The 17,060-nt window shown below is 44.7% G+C and overlaps 1 protein-coding gene across 2 annotated transcripts in view; it reads left to right on the forward strand.

Moving 5' to 3' along the window:
* The first annotated feature begins 399 nt into the window (after positions 1-399).
* The window catches only part of PDLIM1 (PDZ and LIM domain 1), a 44,759-nt gene continuing 28,098 nt past the window's right edge, over positions 400-17,060 (forward strand). Inside the window, exons 1-2 of one of the 2 annotated variants that reach the window (XM_066622625.1) lie at positions 400-552; positions 15,331-15,482. In XM_066622625.1, the coding sequence (XP_066478722.1) occupies positions 454-552; positions 15,331-15,482 (251 nt within the window). In that variant the 5' untranslated portion in view covers positions 400-453. The remainder of the gene's footprint in view (positions 553-15,330; positions 15,483-17,060) is intronic. The other variant, XM_066622624.1, reaches the window with a different exon arrangement.

The following is a 17,060-nucleotide window of genomic DNA, read 5'->3' on the forward strand; positions in this document are numbered from 1 at the left end:
AATCCGATGGTTGTCTATTCAGAAGTAAGACCCATTTAGTCAATGGGGCTTACTCCCAGGAAAGTGTGGATACGATTGCTGCCTTACTTCTGAGTAGACATGTACAGGATTGGGCGGTCAGCCCCTGCCTGCCACCCTAGAGGGGATTTCTGCCGTGCACTGCGATGATGCCACGCGTGGGGTTGTTGGAGCCCCCCCTGGGGGGCCATTCTGAGCAGATCCAGCCCAGGCGCGCTCGGTCTGAGCCGGGACAGAAGAGGTTGGGCGTGCCAAGGGAGCCCGGCGCCTGCAGCTCCTGCTGCCCCTGGCGAGGGATCGCGCCGAAGGAGGGGCTCCCTGGCAGCAAGGCGGTGTCTCGACTCCCGCCCCGGGGCGGAGCGCAGCAGCCCAGCCGCGCCTTGTCTCGCCTCGCCGTGCGCTGCAGACTGCAGCGTGCAACCGGCGGCAGGCAGCATGGGCAGCACTCACCGCATCACCATCCAGGGCCCGGGGCCGTGGGGCTTCCGCCTGGTGGGGGGTACCGACTTCGACCAGCCGCTCACCATCTCCAGGGTAAGGGAGCCCGGCGGGGGGGGGGGGCAAGACGAGAAAACGTGCTAGGAGGAGAGTGCCTCTGTGCATGTGCGGAGTGCGTGCCCGCCTCCCCTCCGCAGCCGCCGTGCCGGTAGACTCCTGTGCTTAGGAAGCTGACAGCCCAATCCTATGCATATCTACTCAGAAGTAAGTCCCATTGTAGTCAGTGGTGCTTACTCCCAGGTAAGTGTGGATAGGATTGCAGCCGGAGCATGAAAGAGTGTGGCTTGGCTAACAAGGCGGGTTTGAGCCCCGGCACCTCTCTCTTTTGCGAAGGAGCTGAGGAGATCAGTCCCAGCAAAGACCCTTTGGCATCTGGAAACTGGTGCCAGGAAGGCTTCCAGTTTCCAGGACTTGACAGCCCAATCCTATTCTTGTCTACTTAGAAGTAAGTCTCATTGAATTCAATGGGACTTCCTCCCAGGTAAGCATGCATAGGATTTAACCCTGAGCCCTGACGCCTCCCCAGATAGGGTGCACCTAGGCGGCGCCTCTAGCATTAAACCATCAGAGAACCTATTCTGGATCAGACCGAGGAGCCCTTGAGATTAGACTCCTGTTTCCCACGGTGTCTCCACCTGCCTGCAAGCAGCTCATGAGCCAACAGCCCTCCTCAGTGTGTGTTTTTTGCTCTCCAGCAACAGAGTCCCCTTCTCTTTCAATCTGGTGGTTCCATTCAGCTATAGATAAAATCTGCAGGGATTTAAAGTCTTTTAGGTTTTCCTTTAATCCCCCTATTAAAGCTACCTCTGTTTCTGGGCCAGCCCCCAAACCATGCCAGTGGCTGAAAGGGGAACTTCAGTGCTTCTACCCCACCTGGGGCACATACCTGATTCCATCCCCCACCCGAAAAAAAATTGGGGGGGGTGCATTTCCGAGGGGTTGAACATAGTGCCATATGTTAAGTTTCTGAAAGAGAAATAATGTTCTCAATCAAACTCCCATCTGAAACTTGTTTTCTCTGAAACCATTAGGTTTGATTGTGGTAACTGTTGAGTAAGCATGCATAGGATTACAGCCTTATGTTAAATGCCAGTCTGATTCAGCAGTGGGTTCAACAATAGGGGTGGATTGATGGTATTTGTGACCTCCCCCCATCCTTTCCACTCCCCAACAGGCTGTAATCCTAAACCCCAGGACTTTGAAAGTACATGATTGGAGTGTTAAGGTACCAATAAGGTGCATGGAAACAATTTGCTTTGAGAGTCAAACCAGAAAAGATGTTAGATTTTATCAGTTAAAACTGTATAATTGCCTCTCCTTCATGCATTCTGCCTCCCCAACACTTACACTGTGGGGGAGTTGGGCACTGCTTTGAGTTTGGGCAGGCTTAACTCCATATGACTTTACTCCTTTCAGGGCTCATCCTCTAGCAAAGGGCTTAAAATTTATTCTCTTCCTATTCTGAATATTTTTACATTGAAGTTGAACAACTTCAACTCCTGCAACTCCTCCTTGTACTGATGCCCAAGTGTGCTATGTTAGCTTGTCTGTGTGTGGTTTAAGGGCTCAGAAAATGGTGCCATCATTATATGCAGAATGAGCTGCTAAATTTCTATAAATTCTGTGTTAGCCATGTTAGTTTGCTGCAGCACTATTTTGGTGGACCTGTGTCGCAATACATCTGCTAGTTTCTAAGGCGCCCAAAACTCCTTCTTGTTCTTGCGTCAGTTTAGACGTGTTCCAGCAAACAAGAAGGAAAAAACCCAGCCTTTTCCAAGAGCCTTATCTAAGGGCAATGCTCTGGTAGCAAGGTATGCAAGGACTTGTTTGCAGTTGTTTTGAGGAGAGGAGAATGCACTTCAAGCTTTGTTCCAGAATGACAACGTTGCAATCTGATGATGAAGTGCATCTTTGCCTTATCAACTCCATTGCACTATACTGTAAATTAGAATGCAATGCTGCTTACCTGAGAGTACATCCTATTTAATTATATGGGACTTTTGAGTTGATGTGCACAGGCTGTAATCCTATGGTGTTATGCTGGGGCAACCCTAGAAGAACTTCACGTGGCCCTGGACTCCCTTGCCTTTGGCAAGGCACCTGGAAAAGACAGCATCCCTGCTGAAGTCCTAAAATGCTGCAAAGAGATCATCGTCACTGAGCTGCATGAAATCCTCTGTCTCTGCTGGAGAGAAGGTGGAGTACCTCAAGACATGAGGGATGCAAACATCATCACGCTGTACAAGAACAAAGGTGACAGGGGTGACTGCAACAACTACCGCGGCATCTCTCTCCTTAGCGTTGTAGGAAAGCTGTTTGCCCGAGTTGTACTAAAGAGGCTCCAGGTACTTGCAGAGAGCGTCTATCCAGAATCGCAGTGTGGATTCCGAGCCAACAGGTCCACCACTGATATGGTATTCTCCCTTAGACAACTGCAGGAGAAATGCAGGGAACAACGACAGCCACTCTTTATAGCCTTCATAGATCTCACAAAGGCTTTCGACCTGGTCAGCAGAGACGGCCTCTTCAAGATTCTCCCCAAGATTGGATGTCCACCCAGGCTCCTCAGCATCATCAGATCTTTCCACAAGGACATGAAGGGCACTGTTGTCTTCGATGGCTCCACATCAGACCCTTTTGACATCCGAAGCGGAGTGAAGCAGGGTTGTGTTCTTGCACCAACCTTGTTTGGGATTTTCTTCGCTGTCCTGCTGAAGCAGGCCTTTGGAACTGCAACAGAAGGCATCTATCTCCGGACCAGATCAGACGGAAAGCTCTTCAACCTCTCCAGACTGAGAGCAAAATCCAAAGTCCAGCTGAAATGTCTGCGTGACTTCCTCTTTGCCGACGATGCAGCTGTCACTACCCACTCTGCCAAAGATCTCCAGCAGCTCATGGATCGTTTTAGCAAGGCCTGCCAAGATTTTGGACTGACAATCAGCCTGAAGAAAACACAGGTCATGGTTCAGGATGTGGACTCACCTCCCTGCATTACAATCTCTGAGCATGAACTGGAGGTTGTCCATGACTTTGTGTACCTTGGCTCAACGATCTCCGACACTCATTCTCTCGATACCGAGCTAAACAAGCGCATCGGTAAAGCAGCTACCACGTTTTCCAGACTCACAAAGAGAGTCTGGTCCAACAAGAAGCTGACGGAACATACCAAGATCCAGGTCTACAGAGCTTGCGTCCTGAGTACACTTCTGTACTGCAGCGAGTCATGGACTCTTCGCTCACAACAGGAGAGGAAACTGAGCGCTTTCCACATGCGCTGCCTCCGACGCATCCTCGGCATCACCTGGCAGGACAAAGTTCCAAACAACACAGTCCTGGAACGTGCTGGAATCCCTAGCATGTATTCACTGCTGAAACAGAGACGTCTGCGTTGGCTTGGTCATGTCGTGAGAATGGATGATGGCCGGATCCCAAAGGATCTCCTCTATGGAGAACTCGTGCAAGGAAAGCGCCCTACAGGTAGACCACAGCTGCGATACAAGGACATCTGCAAGAGGGATCTGAAGGCCTTAGGGATGGACCTCAACAAGTGGGAAACCCTGGCCTCTGAGCGGCCCGCTTGGAGGCAGGCTGTGCAGCATGGCCTTTCCCAGTTTGAAGAGACACTTTGCCAACAGTCTGAGGCTAAGAGGCAAAGAAGGAAGGCCCATAGCCAGGGAGACAGACCAGGGACAGACTGCACTTGCTCCCGGTGTGGAAGGGATTGTCACTCCCGGATTGGCCTTTTCAGCCACACTAGACGCTGTGCCAGAACCACCTTTCAGAGCGCGATACCATAGTCTTTCGAGACTGAAGGTTGCCAATATATACATACATATACCTATCCTATCCAATTTTCCAGTACTGGTACATCGGTGCCAATGGGGCATGCCTACATCCTGTGATGGGGAGGCATTCACAAAGAACTCCTGAAGGTATGAGGACATGTGTTCCCTTATCTTGGAGCTGCATTGTGACTGCACTGGGGCTGGAAAGTTGGATAGGCTTGAGTCCTAAGTCTCCCATTAACTTAAGAAATCCCTTGGCATTTCTCTTTTGTACCCCACCAGCTGCCTGTGTTGAAGAATCCCTACCATCAAGCTGTAGGCTTGATAAACTGAATGTCTAACAAAGAAATTGTAGGAAAGGGAAAGAGGGACAATTAAATGTGTGTTGTTGTTTTTTTTTGCAAGTGACTTGTGCAAAGTTAAAACAAATGGAGTGGTTTGGATATTTATGTCCTTTAGTAACTTTTTTGAAATTATTTATTTAATACAAATACATATAAGAATTAGAGATGGCAGCTGCGAAAAAGGTACAAAGAAGGAATGCCTGTTTAAAGAAGGTTTTTAAAACTTGAGTTTTTATTCCTGATGATTGCTAGTTATGACCATGCATGAATCATCAAAAAAGTATGACTTCTTTAATTGTGCAACAGTCCTGTTGGCAATTATTACAGCTGCTGGCATCCAGGAGACACTGTGTTTCCTGTGTCTTGGCTGGATCATCCACAGAGCTCATCTGGGTGTTGTGTGTGTTTATATCTTTCCATTTTGTCGAATGAAGTCGGACCCTCCTCCAAGGTTAACCATTAACAAGAGATTACAAAGAAAAATAACAATTTAAAATTAAACAATAACAATTTGAGTAGCTCAGAAAGAAGTAGGAAAAGCATCATCATCAAGGTAATATACCAATAAGGAGGGGACAGCTAACTGATAGCAAGGGTATGACTAACTGAGAAAATCTTCACTGAACATCAAAATCTCAATAATGAAGGCCCAGATGACCTCCTTGGAGAAGGACGTGCAAATTTGAGTGTCACAGCTGAGAAGACTCTGTCTCATGTACCCTTTGTGACTGGATATTTTTTGTGACTCTCTGTCTCATGTACCCTTTGTGACTGGACCCTTTGTGACTGGATATTTAGCAGGACCTCTATCTTGCACTCCTGTGCCCTCTAGCTACCTAAACTCTTTGTGTGCTTATTTCTCAGATTGATTACTGTTGATAACAGCTGCTCAAACAGCAGGGACATTTTTATGTACATGGAGAAACAATGCATTGCCCCACAAGTACTAGCTCTTGTTTCCAAAATGCTCTGGGTATTTAAAATGGTCTTGTTCAGAGTCTTTGAATATGTGTAGTGAAAACCAAACAGCAATCCAGTATTTCATTTTTGCCTCCCTAGTCTCTCATTAGACTTAGACTGCAATCCTATGTACACGTACCTGGGAGGAAGCCCCATTGGACATAACGGGAGTTTCTTTTGAGTAAATATGCATAAGATTGTGCTGCTAAGTCTGCACTGCAAAAAGAAAGTTGGCTGCATGGCCTAAAATTCTGAAATATGCTCTTAAGAAGTACAAAGGCCTTTGTTTAGCTATAAGCCAAAAAGAAGAGGCACTTGTGAAAGAATACCTAATCTGCCCTAAGCTGTAAGTGGAGAATCGGTGAAACACTATCTTTTGTTAAACCAACCAGCTGCTTAGATGTTTTTGCAAAATTTTGATGTTTGTCATTGTGTATAGATGTTAAGAGTAAAAAAAAAAAAGTGGTTTCACATCAGAAGACTGCTATCAGAAGACTGCTAAACTGCTTCTTGGAGTTGTCACAATTTGGAATTCACATTTTGGCTATACTGTAGTTCTGTGCCCTCCCTGAACAAGCAATCTTTTATCTGCTTTCGGCTTTCACATTTGTTTGTTGCCTTTTACTTCTCTCCATGCTTCTCTGAGGTCTGTGTGGTACCCACCAAGCCCTTCAGACTTTTCCTGTTCAACCAACTGTCTGGCTAGTTTGGATGGCAAGAGACAGAAAATGCTAGTTAGTCATTCACAGCCAAATCCTAATGGGGCTGCCGATGCTGACATACAATGGTGCTGAAAGGGCCACCACCATATCCTGCACAGGCAAAGAGGCAGCGGGAGGCTTTCTCGAGGTAAGGGAACATTTGTTCCTTTATCCTATGTTGAGCCTCTGCAACTTCTAAGAGTCTACTCGGATCTGTGCCAGCTCAATGACTGGCACAGAACCCAAGTAGCCCCATTAAGGGGTTTCAGGCCCAGGGTGGTTAGGCTGCAGCAGAGGCCTCCACTGATGTCCCCACCCCCCTCCTGGACCTGCCCTGCCCCTTCCTGCCCTCATTCCACCTGCTGCCCACTGCCCTGTGTAGAACTTACTCTTTTTGGAGGGCACCACTCCAGTGCTGGCAGAGGCATGCTGGTGCAGGCCTCTCCACCAGTGGCACCGGCCTCTGTGCTGGTGCATGTGCCTTGCAGCATGTTTGTGGCAGCATACAGGCTTGTGTCACCAGTGGGAGATGGCTTAGGATTGGGCTGCCCATTATCTTTGTGGAAACAATACTCCCCCTTTAAACCATTGTTATATGTATATAGCAAAGCTCCTTCTTCCTCCAGAAATGTTCTAAGAAAGAAGGTTTCAGTTTAAACCACTGCTGGAGTGCAGGTGGTGGTGATGGCTGGCTCACCCAGCAACTACCTATGCCCACCACGCAACTACCTATGCCCACTTCTTTGGACAAAACAGGCAGGGTGTGCCACCTGCCCATGTGCTACTTCAGAATTAATTAATGTGGGTTATTCTCTTCATTCCACAACAATTTTCAGAGGATCCATTTGCAGCCTCCTGCCATCCTACTCGAATGGAGGTTTCAGCACAAAGTGACAGTCTAGTTTTTGTTTTGTGTGTTTGTATGAATTGGATTTGTTATACTTGAGTATACCTTCCCCATGCATTGAGTGTCTTGTGGAAGAGTGAAATCTAATCTCATAGAGCAAGTGAGTGCGATCCCATGCATCTGTTTATTCCCAGAGATTGACTCGGTCTTTCCTTAATTAGGTCTTTCTCTCTCTCAGCTCTTCAAAGCTCCTTTTGTTCTTTTTTGGATGTAGTGACATGTAATACAATATGTTTGAACTGACGCTGCTATGACCTATCATGTTACATGGTTAGGTCTGTTCTTTGAGATAATTGTGTTGGATGTTTAGACTCCTATGGTAATGCTGTTGCTCATAACTGCTCCTGCTTCTGCTCCTGGTTTCCACTAGTTTTTGTTTACTCAGTCCTTGATGCTGTGTGTTCTTGTCCTGTGTAATGACTCCTAGCCATGCAGAACCATTTTGTCCTACATAACCCAAAGAGAATACTGTCTGGTTTCTCTCTGTACTCTTACAAGAAAGAACATGTGTTAAGAAAGCCTTTCCATGATTCTGTCTGAGTGGCAGTGCTGTGTGAGGTCTTGCATGCAGTGTATGGTTGGTTGAACTGCCAAGCAAGGATGAACAGAAGTCAGCATGCCCCCCCCCCAAACAGTTAGAAGGCTTTCTTTGTTCTTTTCTGATCTTCCAGGCTACTAGAATCGACATCTGTAAAGAAGAGGCAATACTGTGGGGGCTCTGACTGATGATGTCTCATGGGAAAAACATGGCTGGGGGCTTGTGATAGGTTGCTGCTGTTCTATACTAGCCCAGTTTTCCTTCTGTGTGTTTCCTACAAAACTGGGATGTTGATTATGGAGTCCCAATTCCTGTTGATCTTTATTCACTGTAGCTTCAAGGGGATTGTTTATCTCATTAAGGAAGCATTTACATCCCTACTTTACAAAGTAGGTTTGTTTGAAAGTGCCTCTGCTGTGGAAGAGTTTGCAGTTCCTCTCTAGTGGTTGGTTTTCAAAACTATTTTTGTAAGCATAGGATGAATCTATCCTAGGACACTGATGAATAAGGTTTTCAAAAGAAATATTGTAAAGAGTTTTGTGACACAGAGTACCTATTTCTGACTGCAAGCAGAATGCCCTTGTATCTCTCTGCACCTGCTCCTCAGTCATCTATACTTTTAATCAGAATCTGCATTAAGAAGGCTTCTGGTGTCTTGTGTATGACACTGTTGTGAAATGGATAGTGATATCTGACATTTTAGTGATATCTGCATGGAACCATCTAAATTGATAACTGAGAACCAATGTGGGTTTTTGAGATGGTCAATCTGGGTGCAAATCCCCGGTCAGTGTTATCTTGTACAGTCAAAGTACATATAACTTTAAAGGTGCAATCCTAACCCCTTCTGACAGCACTGACATAAGGGCAATGCAGCTCTGAGATAAGGGAACAAACATTCACTTACTTTGAGGAGGCCTCTGTGAGTGACACCCAACTGCAGGATGCAGCACATGGCCCATTGGCACCGCTATGCCAGTGCTGGAAAACACTGACATAAGGGGTTAGGATTGCACCTTGAGTGTATTCTTAGAGCTGTCTTGTGTGTGTGTGTGTGTGTGTGTGTGTGTTCCTAAATGGCAGTTGCAGAGGGCCTGGGACCTTGAAGAATACAGGTAAAAGCTTTAACCCTTTGTCCTGATCCTCCAGCAACCCGGTGCTCTCACTGATAAGAATACAGCTGGGGGAAATGTAAGGAAAACAGGGATTGCTGCTGGCCTCTTGTTTCAGTGGAGATGCTGAGCCATTGCCTTCCCAAACTCTGTTCACTTGTTGTTCAGTTGAACAATGGAGATACCATTTCGGAAGAGCTGTAAGCCGCCTTTGACAATTTCTGTAAATATTAATGGAGGTGCAAATAGGCTATGATCATTTTTTTATCCTATTGGGGAGTGGAAACACTTCAAGATTTTTTAGATTGTGAGCCCTTTTGGGACAGGGAGCCATTTAGTTATTTGATTTTTCTCTGTAAACCGCTTTGTGAACTTTTAGTTGAAAAGTGGTATATAAATACTGTTAATAATAATAATAATATTAATAATAATAATAATAATAATAAAAAATAATAATAAAATTAGATAGGTCAAGCCCACGAGAAGTAGCATGTACAAGAACAGGAATGTCAAACTCGTTTCATACAGGGGGCCAAAGTTGGCATTGCTGAGAGCTAGAAGTGACACTATTAAGCAGATGATGGCCAGAAATAAGCACTTTGTTCTCCCATAGAAACTCATTAGCTGCAAATGACAGAAGAGAAAAGTGCTCATCTTCTTGATATTTTCAAGATATGAGAGAGCCCAATTATAACAGAGGCTGGATAAATTGCTTCTGGGGGCTGCATTCAGCCTGTGGGCTTTCTGTTTGACACCTCTGTGCTAGAATATGTGAAAAGAGACAGCAAAGCCTTCTAGCATGGTGGGGTGGGGTGGGTGGCCTGCTACATGTGAAAATAGCATCACATTATGGTAGAGTAAATGGGATTTTTGACCAATCAAAAAATCAGAGTTGTAGCTGGTTCAGCACAAAGAGAGGTGAAGGTTAGATCCAGGAAAGGCTTTCCACATGGAGTGTGACTGGAATGCTTTGCTGTCTGCCAAAGGAAACACTGGGTGTGGCTTGTGAAATCAAGCCTGGGGTTTGGCTGGGTGAGCTACAAGAGAATTAGTGCTGCAGCAGTTATGAATTTGGGTAAATAGGGGAGGAGTTGACCTGACTACCTGTAACCCATGCTTAGGAAGCATGTTGACCTTTGGGAACCTTTTGTATCATTCTCCAACATCAGAGTGAATTGGTCTGAGTGCAGATTGCGGTCCTTGTAGTTCTGTGTGTGTGGCAAGATTTGAACTCAGACAGCTTTGCCAGTTTATGAATGCCAGCCTTGCTTTCTTAGAGGCGTGGTATTGTACAAAGGAGGTGGAATTTGCTGATAGAAGTTGCCAGGGCTTATACACAGTGAGGATGGGCACTTCCTAGCTGCTTTGGGGAGGGAGAAGACATACAAAATTATTTGAGATACAAAATTATGCAGGGGGTGGATAGAACGGATAAAGAGATGTTCTTTTCCCTTTCACAGAACAACAGAACCAGGGGACATCCACTAAAGTTGAGTGTTGGGAGAGTTAGGACAGTTAGGACAGAAAAAAGAAAATATTTCTTTACCCAGTGTGTAATTAGTATGTGGAACTTCTTGCCACAGGAAGTAGTGACGGCATGCCTAGTTGCCTTTAAGAGGGGATTGGACAAATTTCTGGAGGAAAAGTTCATCACTGGTTACAAGTCGTGGTAGGTATGTGCAAGGTAGAGGTGGGCTGCCTCTGATTGACAGATGCAGGGGAGGGCACCAGGGTGCAGGTTGTGCCTGTTGTCTAGTGTGTTCCCTGAAGCATTCGATGGACCATTGTGAGATACAGGAAGCTGGACTAGATGGGCCTTTGGCCTGATCCAGTGGGGCTCTTATGTTCTTATGAGAAAGGAAAGCTTTTGAGGTAAGAGTCTGTTGCCCACCTCTGCACAAAACATCTGTTGGAGGAAAGTGATCCAGAGGGCTAAATCAGCAGCCACAGAATTTTTGCATGGTCCCTAATCTATCTCAAAGAAAGCAAAGACTCTGCTGTGTTTGTCACACTGTGACAAAGAATTGTGACGCTCCCGTTTTCAGTGATGTGTACTTTTTCCAAGTGGGGGGTAGAGGAAGAATGAGAATGATGGCTCCTCTTGTCTCATTCAGATGCTTGGCTGTTTCTGTTATCCTTAACATTATTTTGGAGCCACTGTTTATGGCAAACCATTTAGACTGAACGTTCTGGTCAGGTTTTTATCCTGTCCCTCTGACAACTCAGTCAGAATTTTGTTTTGCTTTGAGCATTCAAACCCTACCTTGTGCTTTTTTTTTTTTAAAGCCCTCAAGAAAACTTATCAAACAAAATCTTGGAAACTCAATAAAAGTACAATATTGAAATATGCCATCGATAGAAAAAAAAATGAGAATGAACAGACACAAACAGCAGATCTCCTGCCCATAACCCTTTTTCATGAGGGCAATCGTAACCCCATTAGAATTCTGCCCGTGGTGTTTTGTTCCTGTTAGGAGTACTGATATTATAGTGAATGTGATAACTGTTGGCATTTTAAATTTTTTTTGTGAAGGTTTGAAACCTCTGAGATACTCTGGTGAATGTTGTCAGTCATATAGATGTGACTGGCTGCATTGTGTATATTGGAGCTTTTAAATCTTTTGGAGGCTATTACCATTTTTGGTGGGGTACCTCTGCCTCCAGGGACAGATGTTGTGTGCAGTGTAGGAGCAGGCCTCTTGCCACATGGTTGATCCTGAAATGAGGAAGAATCTTTTCTAGTTGGAGAGGTCCAGGTTGCCCCCCCCAAGTGCACCTTAGTACTAGAACACTGCCACTCCAGCCATCTCTACTTCTAGTGCAGTCAGACCAAGCAGAGAAGTGTCACATGGTCCATGCAGCTATTCTTGTACTTCACTCGCATGTTAGTGGCCAAGTACCACCTGCAAAATTCTGAAGTACCACCAGAGGTATGCATACTCCTGGTCAGAAAACACTGGTGTATATATCTCCCCAAAGTATATTGAGGAACCACCTTCTTCCATATAAATTGGACTGTCCCCTAAGGCAGCGGTTTTCAAATTCTCAGGGAGTGTTTGAACTGCAGTAAGTCTTGGTGGGGGCAGGGGGAAGGCAGTGATGCGATCCTCAGGATTGCGTTTCTAATGGGGGCTGCAGGGACTGGGATGCACTCACCAGTCCCTACAGCAACCGTCCTGGGGTGCGAGGAGCCCTGTGCAAGTGTCTGCAGAAAGTGAAAGTGGAGCGCTCATGCTCTACTTCTGGTTTTGCAGAGGTGCAGTGGGATCGCTCCACTTTCACTTCTGACAAGCTGGGGAGCCCTGTAGATGCTCGCGCAGGACTCCCTACACCCCAGGACGGCTGCTGCAGGGACTGGTGAGTGCATCCCAGTCCCTGCAGCTCCCCTTAGCTATGCGATCCTGGGGATTGTGTCGCTGCTCTTCTCTGCCTCCTTGCTGCCCCCGCCCCTTAAGGGGGCAGAGGCCAGGGCCTTCAGGCTGGGGCATCACGAAGCCTCAGCTTGAAAACCCTCAGCTTGAAAACCCTAAGGTTAGCAGAGTGGGCTCTGCTACATAAGAACAGCCCCACTGGATCAGGCCATAGGCCCATCTAGTCCAGCTTCCTGTATCTCACAGCGACCCCACCAAATGCCCCAGGGAGCACACCGGATAACAAGAGACCTGCATCCTGGTGCCCTCCCTTGCATCTGGCATTCTGACATAGCCCATTTCTAAAATCAGGAGGTTGCACATACACATCATGGCTTGTACCCCATAATGGATTTTTCCTCCAGAAACGTGTCCAATCCCCTTTTAAAGGCGTCCAGGCTAGATGCCATCACCACATCCTGTGGCAAGGAGTTCCACAGACCAACCACACGCTGAGTAAAGAAATATTTTCTTTTGTCTGTTCTAACTCTCCCAACACTCAATTTTAGTGAATGTCCCCTGGTTCTGGTGTTATGTGAGAGTGTAAAGAGCATCTCCCTATCCACTCTGTCCATCCCCTGCATAATCCCCTGCTATGTCTGTTTCATCTGCCAGAGGCCAGTATGATGATAATGAGGAGCAGGGACTTCTCTGTTGTGGTGCCTTCATTCCACTGGAGTTCCATAATAAAGAAAATTTGCATGTTAGCAAACATATTAGCCCCTACCCTTTTAGCCTTCTGGTAAGGGCTAAAGACTTTTCTTTTCCACCTGGCCTTTCCTTCTTAACCCATTTTTGCCTTGCCCACAGGTGTATACACTTGATCTCTTTTGTGTATATGCAACGTTGAGCAGAAATGGCTTAATGAGTTGCTTTGGTGTTTTGTGGTTGTGTTTTGTGTTAATTTTTTAAAAAATTGTACTAATTATAATTTTTATGATTATTTCATTTCATTCCTATTTTGGCATTTTCCTCTTTTCTCTCGAAAAACATTGCCGTGAGCTCTTCATTTATTTGGAGGGAAAGGCAGGTTATAAATCATTTAAATAAATAAAAGTCAGGAAAAAATTGATTCCCAGGCATGGCTACTGTCAAAAATTGATTCCACTGTCATGGTCACTGTGGAGTTTGCATGCTCTCCTCATGTCTATGTGTGTTTTTTCAGCCTGGAAAGCTCACGTTTATTTCAATTAATATTAGAAGCCTTTGGGGTCTTTATTTAGAAGTTTGGTGACCCCGTCTGCAGGAACTTAATTCTTGTCTGCGTATATCAATTGGCCTGCAGTAGAATTGGTTTTGTTATAAGTCGTTTTGCTTAAAGTTGCAGTTTCCAAGAGGCTGTCTTGGAACTTTCAGTGAGGACCTGCTGCTAAACTGAGAAGGGAAACCTATCCCAACCAGTGTTTGAAAGGGTGGATAGTTGATGAGGTTTGGGCCATCAAAAAGCAGGCTGAAGTGGTGGTGAGGTTCAGTACATAAAAGGGTGTGGAATCATTGTAGGAAGCAGCAATAGTAATTTTTACCCCAAGGACTTAGGATATTTCATATACTTTATCTCACGAGTCTTCAAAATAGTTTTTGAAGGTAGGCTAGTACATTTAACCCTTTGTGCTGCTGCTTACACTATGTGGAATAAATGTAAGGCAAATTTGAGGCTTTGATGTCATTTTCTTTAAGTGGACAGTCTTAAGGTATTCCGGATGATACAGCAATTTGGAGAAAAGCAAGGATTGGTGCATATTAAAGACTTCTTTGATCAAAACAATTCTGTGATGTACCAGAAATGATATGTGACCAGGTGAGCCATATGTTAAAGCAGTGGTTCTCAAACGTTTTCAACCTGTGGCTCCCCTGATCCCTGTGGCCATTGGCCACGGCTCCCCATTACATCACCCCACTTCAATTACCCCCAAAATTGGGATGAAGGTGTTATAATTATACAAACAGGTCCAGGAGCGACTGATGAGGTGATTTGGCTCAGGTAGAGAACAGTGGTTATGCTTGAATAATAAGAAAGGGACAATCTACCAGCTACTTTTGTGTGTGTGGAGAAAACAAGAACAATACCCTTTCTGAATAAGTGGAAGGGAGAGATCTTAGGATCTCTCAATTCTGTATCTCAAACTCTTTGACAACAGATAGTTGCACATCTAAAAGAAAATATATTGAAAGAACATGATAAGTGGTGTCTAATAACTCACTTAAATAATTAAATAATAAATTTTTTTATTAAATTTAAAATAATTTTTAAAATTAGGCAATGGTGCTTATTAGTAACGTAGTAAGCGATATGCAAACCTCCTGCATATGTAGGAAGTGTATATGCAGCAGTGATTGGAAGTGTTTAAAAAAATGGGGAAGAGTGTATTATGAAACATAAAACAGTTTATGGGATAATACCAGGAGACCCTGTCGATATGGTGTTTATCCATCTCTGGGTGATATCAACAAAAAGTGATACAAATGTTGACCAATCTGTTGACTGCAGCAAGTCTGCTGATCACCTCTTTCTGGAGAAAGCACGTTGCTGCCTTAATCATGACCAGTTTTCAGAATTTGGAACATCACCATCATGACAATGTGGATATACTGTACTACAAGTATGCTTGAGATCATTCGATGGCGCAAAACATTCATCTGAAGATGGGTTACATTATTAGACTGATAAATGTAAGGGCAATGTTTGTAGGTGTTTTCTCTAATATGGCACTTTTAATGTTTTGTTATGTTATGTTGTTATTATTATTATTATTATTATTATTATTATTATTACATAACATAACATAATGTTATGGTGTTGTTATTATTATTATTATTGTTTGGCAAATAAATAATAAATCATCTATTACCGATTAGAAAATGTGACTCCCTTGCACTGCCTATGTTTGCACGTTGTTAATAGTGCGTGTGAGTGAATGGGATTTTGTGGCTTCCTCCTTTCCTTTCTCCAGTGAAACAAATCAGGACCCTTATGCAAAGAGGCTACCTTTAGTCAGACCTTGAAGCATCTGGCTACTCTTTTGTGACCATTGCCATTGCTTTCTCCTTCCTCCCCAGGTGACCCCAGGCAGCAAAGCTGCAAGTGCCAATTTGTGCATAGGAGATGTTATCATGGCAATTGATGGGGAGAATACAGAAGGCATGACTCACCTAGAAGCACAGAACAAAATCAAAGGCTGCATAGATGACATAACTCTGACTGTGGGCAGGTAAGTTTGCTTTCATGACTGAAGGAATGAGATAATGCCTCTTGTAGGGTCTATTGCAGTTTGACCTGATAGCAACTCTGTTTTACTGGCCGACTTCTCTTGGCCTCTTCTTGAAGGAACACCTTTCTTTTCCCTTTAAGGGGGATGCTCTTCTTGAAAAGGTGTGATTTGTTGTTTTTGTCAAAAGTCCATTCATCCCCTTAGGTGAAAATTTGGGGCAATGGTTTGCTGCATTGCAAGACTGTCAAGATGCCATGAAGAACAGCAGAAATATCTGAGAAATTCTATATCACAAGGAATGCTTGAAAGGAGGATGCCAGCACCTTATATATAAAGCTTTTTTCTTGGCACTTATTCGGATGATTATTCTATAGAGCACCATACTTGTGTACATGTAGCCCCCCCCCCGTGGATGCTAAAATTCATGGATAACCAAATCTGCGATCAGCCCCTCTAAGCCCTCCAAAGCTGCGCTCCGGCCCCCTCTGGAGAGCTTTCTGAAACCCGCAGAGGCAGCACGTGTCTGCCTGTTTGTGGGCTTCAGAATGGCCATTTCTGAGGCCGTTTCCCCAGGCCTCAGAATGCCTTATATGACCAAAAAAGTCACTTACGCTTCCCTTGGAAAACCTGTATAGTGTTTTACAAAAATGAGATAACAGGTCCTGTCCCAAGCAGCTTTCAGGTTAAAACAGACACAATGAATTAGTAGGAAGGTGAGGGAAGTGGAGGCAGGGATAAACTGGGGAAGACGATATGGTGGTTTTTCATTGCTTAGTGGCTTATGATGACCAAAATCCAACTCAGACATATAGTACAATTCTGAACATGTTTACTCAGAAGTAAGTCCCATTTAGTTCAGTGGGTCATACTCCCAGGAACACGCAGATAAGATTGCAACTTTAAGCATTAAACTTATTGAAATTAACGCGCTTGTGCTTAATTTAGCATTGGATTGTGGCTAGTGGTCTTTCTTTTGGAAGGATTGATCTGTGCTGCCTCTTGCATCCATGCTGAGTAAGGAATGGTTTGTCTTCTGGGCATGCTCAAAATGCATTAGGCATTTCAGAAGTCTTTTGTTGGAATGACTTTTGGAGTGTAGTTTTGAGGTGTAACTGTATTTCCTGGATATTTTAGTCTGTGGTCCTTTTAATAATAATAATAATAATAATAATAAAACTTTATTTTTATCCCGCCCTTCTCCCAAAAAGGGACCCAGGGCGGCTAACAACATATAAAACAAATTAAAACATAATTTCACAGATAAAAACATATTAAAAAACACATTAGCAGAACCCATAAAAACAGTAGTCAGAAGAGTCAGAATAAAAGAGCATAAAACAGCAGTTCTTAGAGGAATCGGGCCTGTAAAAAAGCAACTAAAAGATATATAAAAGATGTTAAAAAGGCCAGAACGTCAGAAGGCTTGGTTAAACAACAAGGTCTTCAGGCCTCGCCGAAAGGACTCAAGAGAGGGAGCCATTCTCAAGTCAAGGGGAAGGGAGTTCCACAACGTTGGTGCCACTACTGAGAAGGCCCTATTTCTTGCCGCCGCCCCACGTACCTCCTTAGGCGGCGGCA

The sequence above is a fragment of the Tiliqua scincoides genome, chromosome 3 (assembly GCF_035046505.1).
Source record: "Tiliqua scincoides isolate rTilSci1 chromosome 3, rTilSci1.hap2, whole genome shotgun sequence".
Classification (NCBI taxonomy): Eukaryota; Metazoa; Chordata; class Lepidosauria; order Squamata; family Scincidae; genus Tiliqua; species Tiliqua scincoides.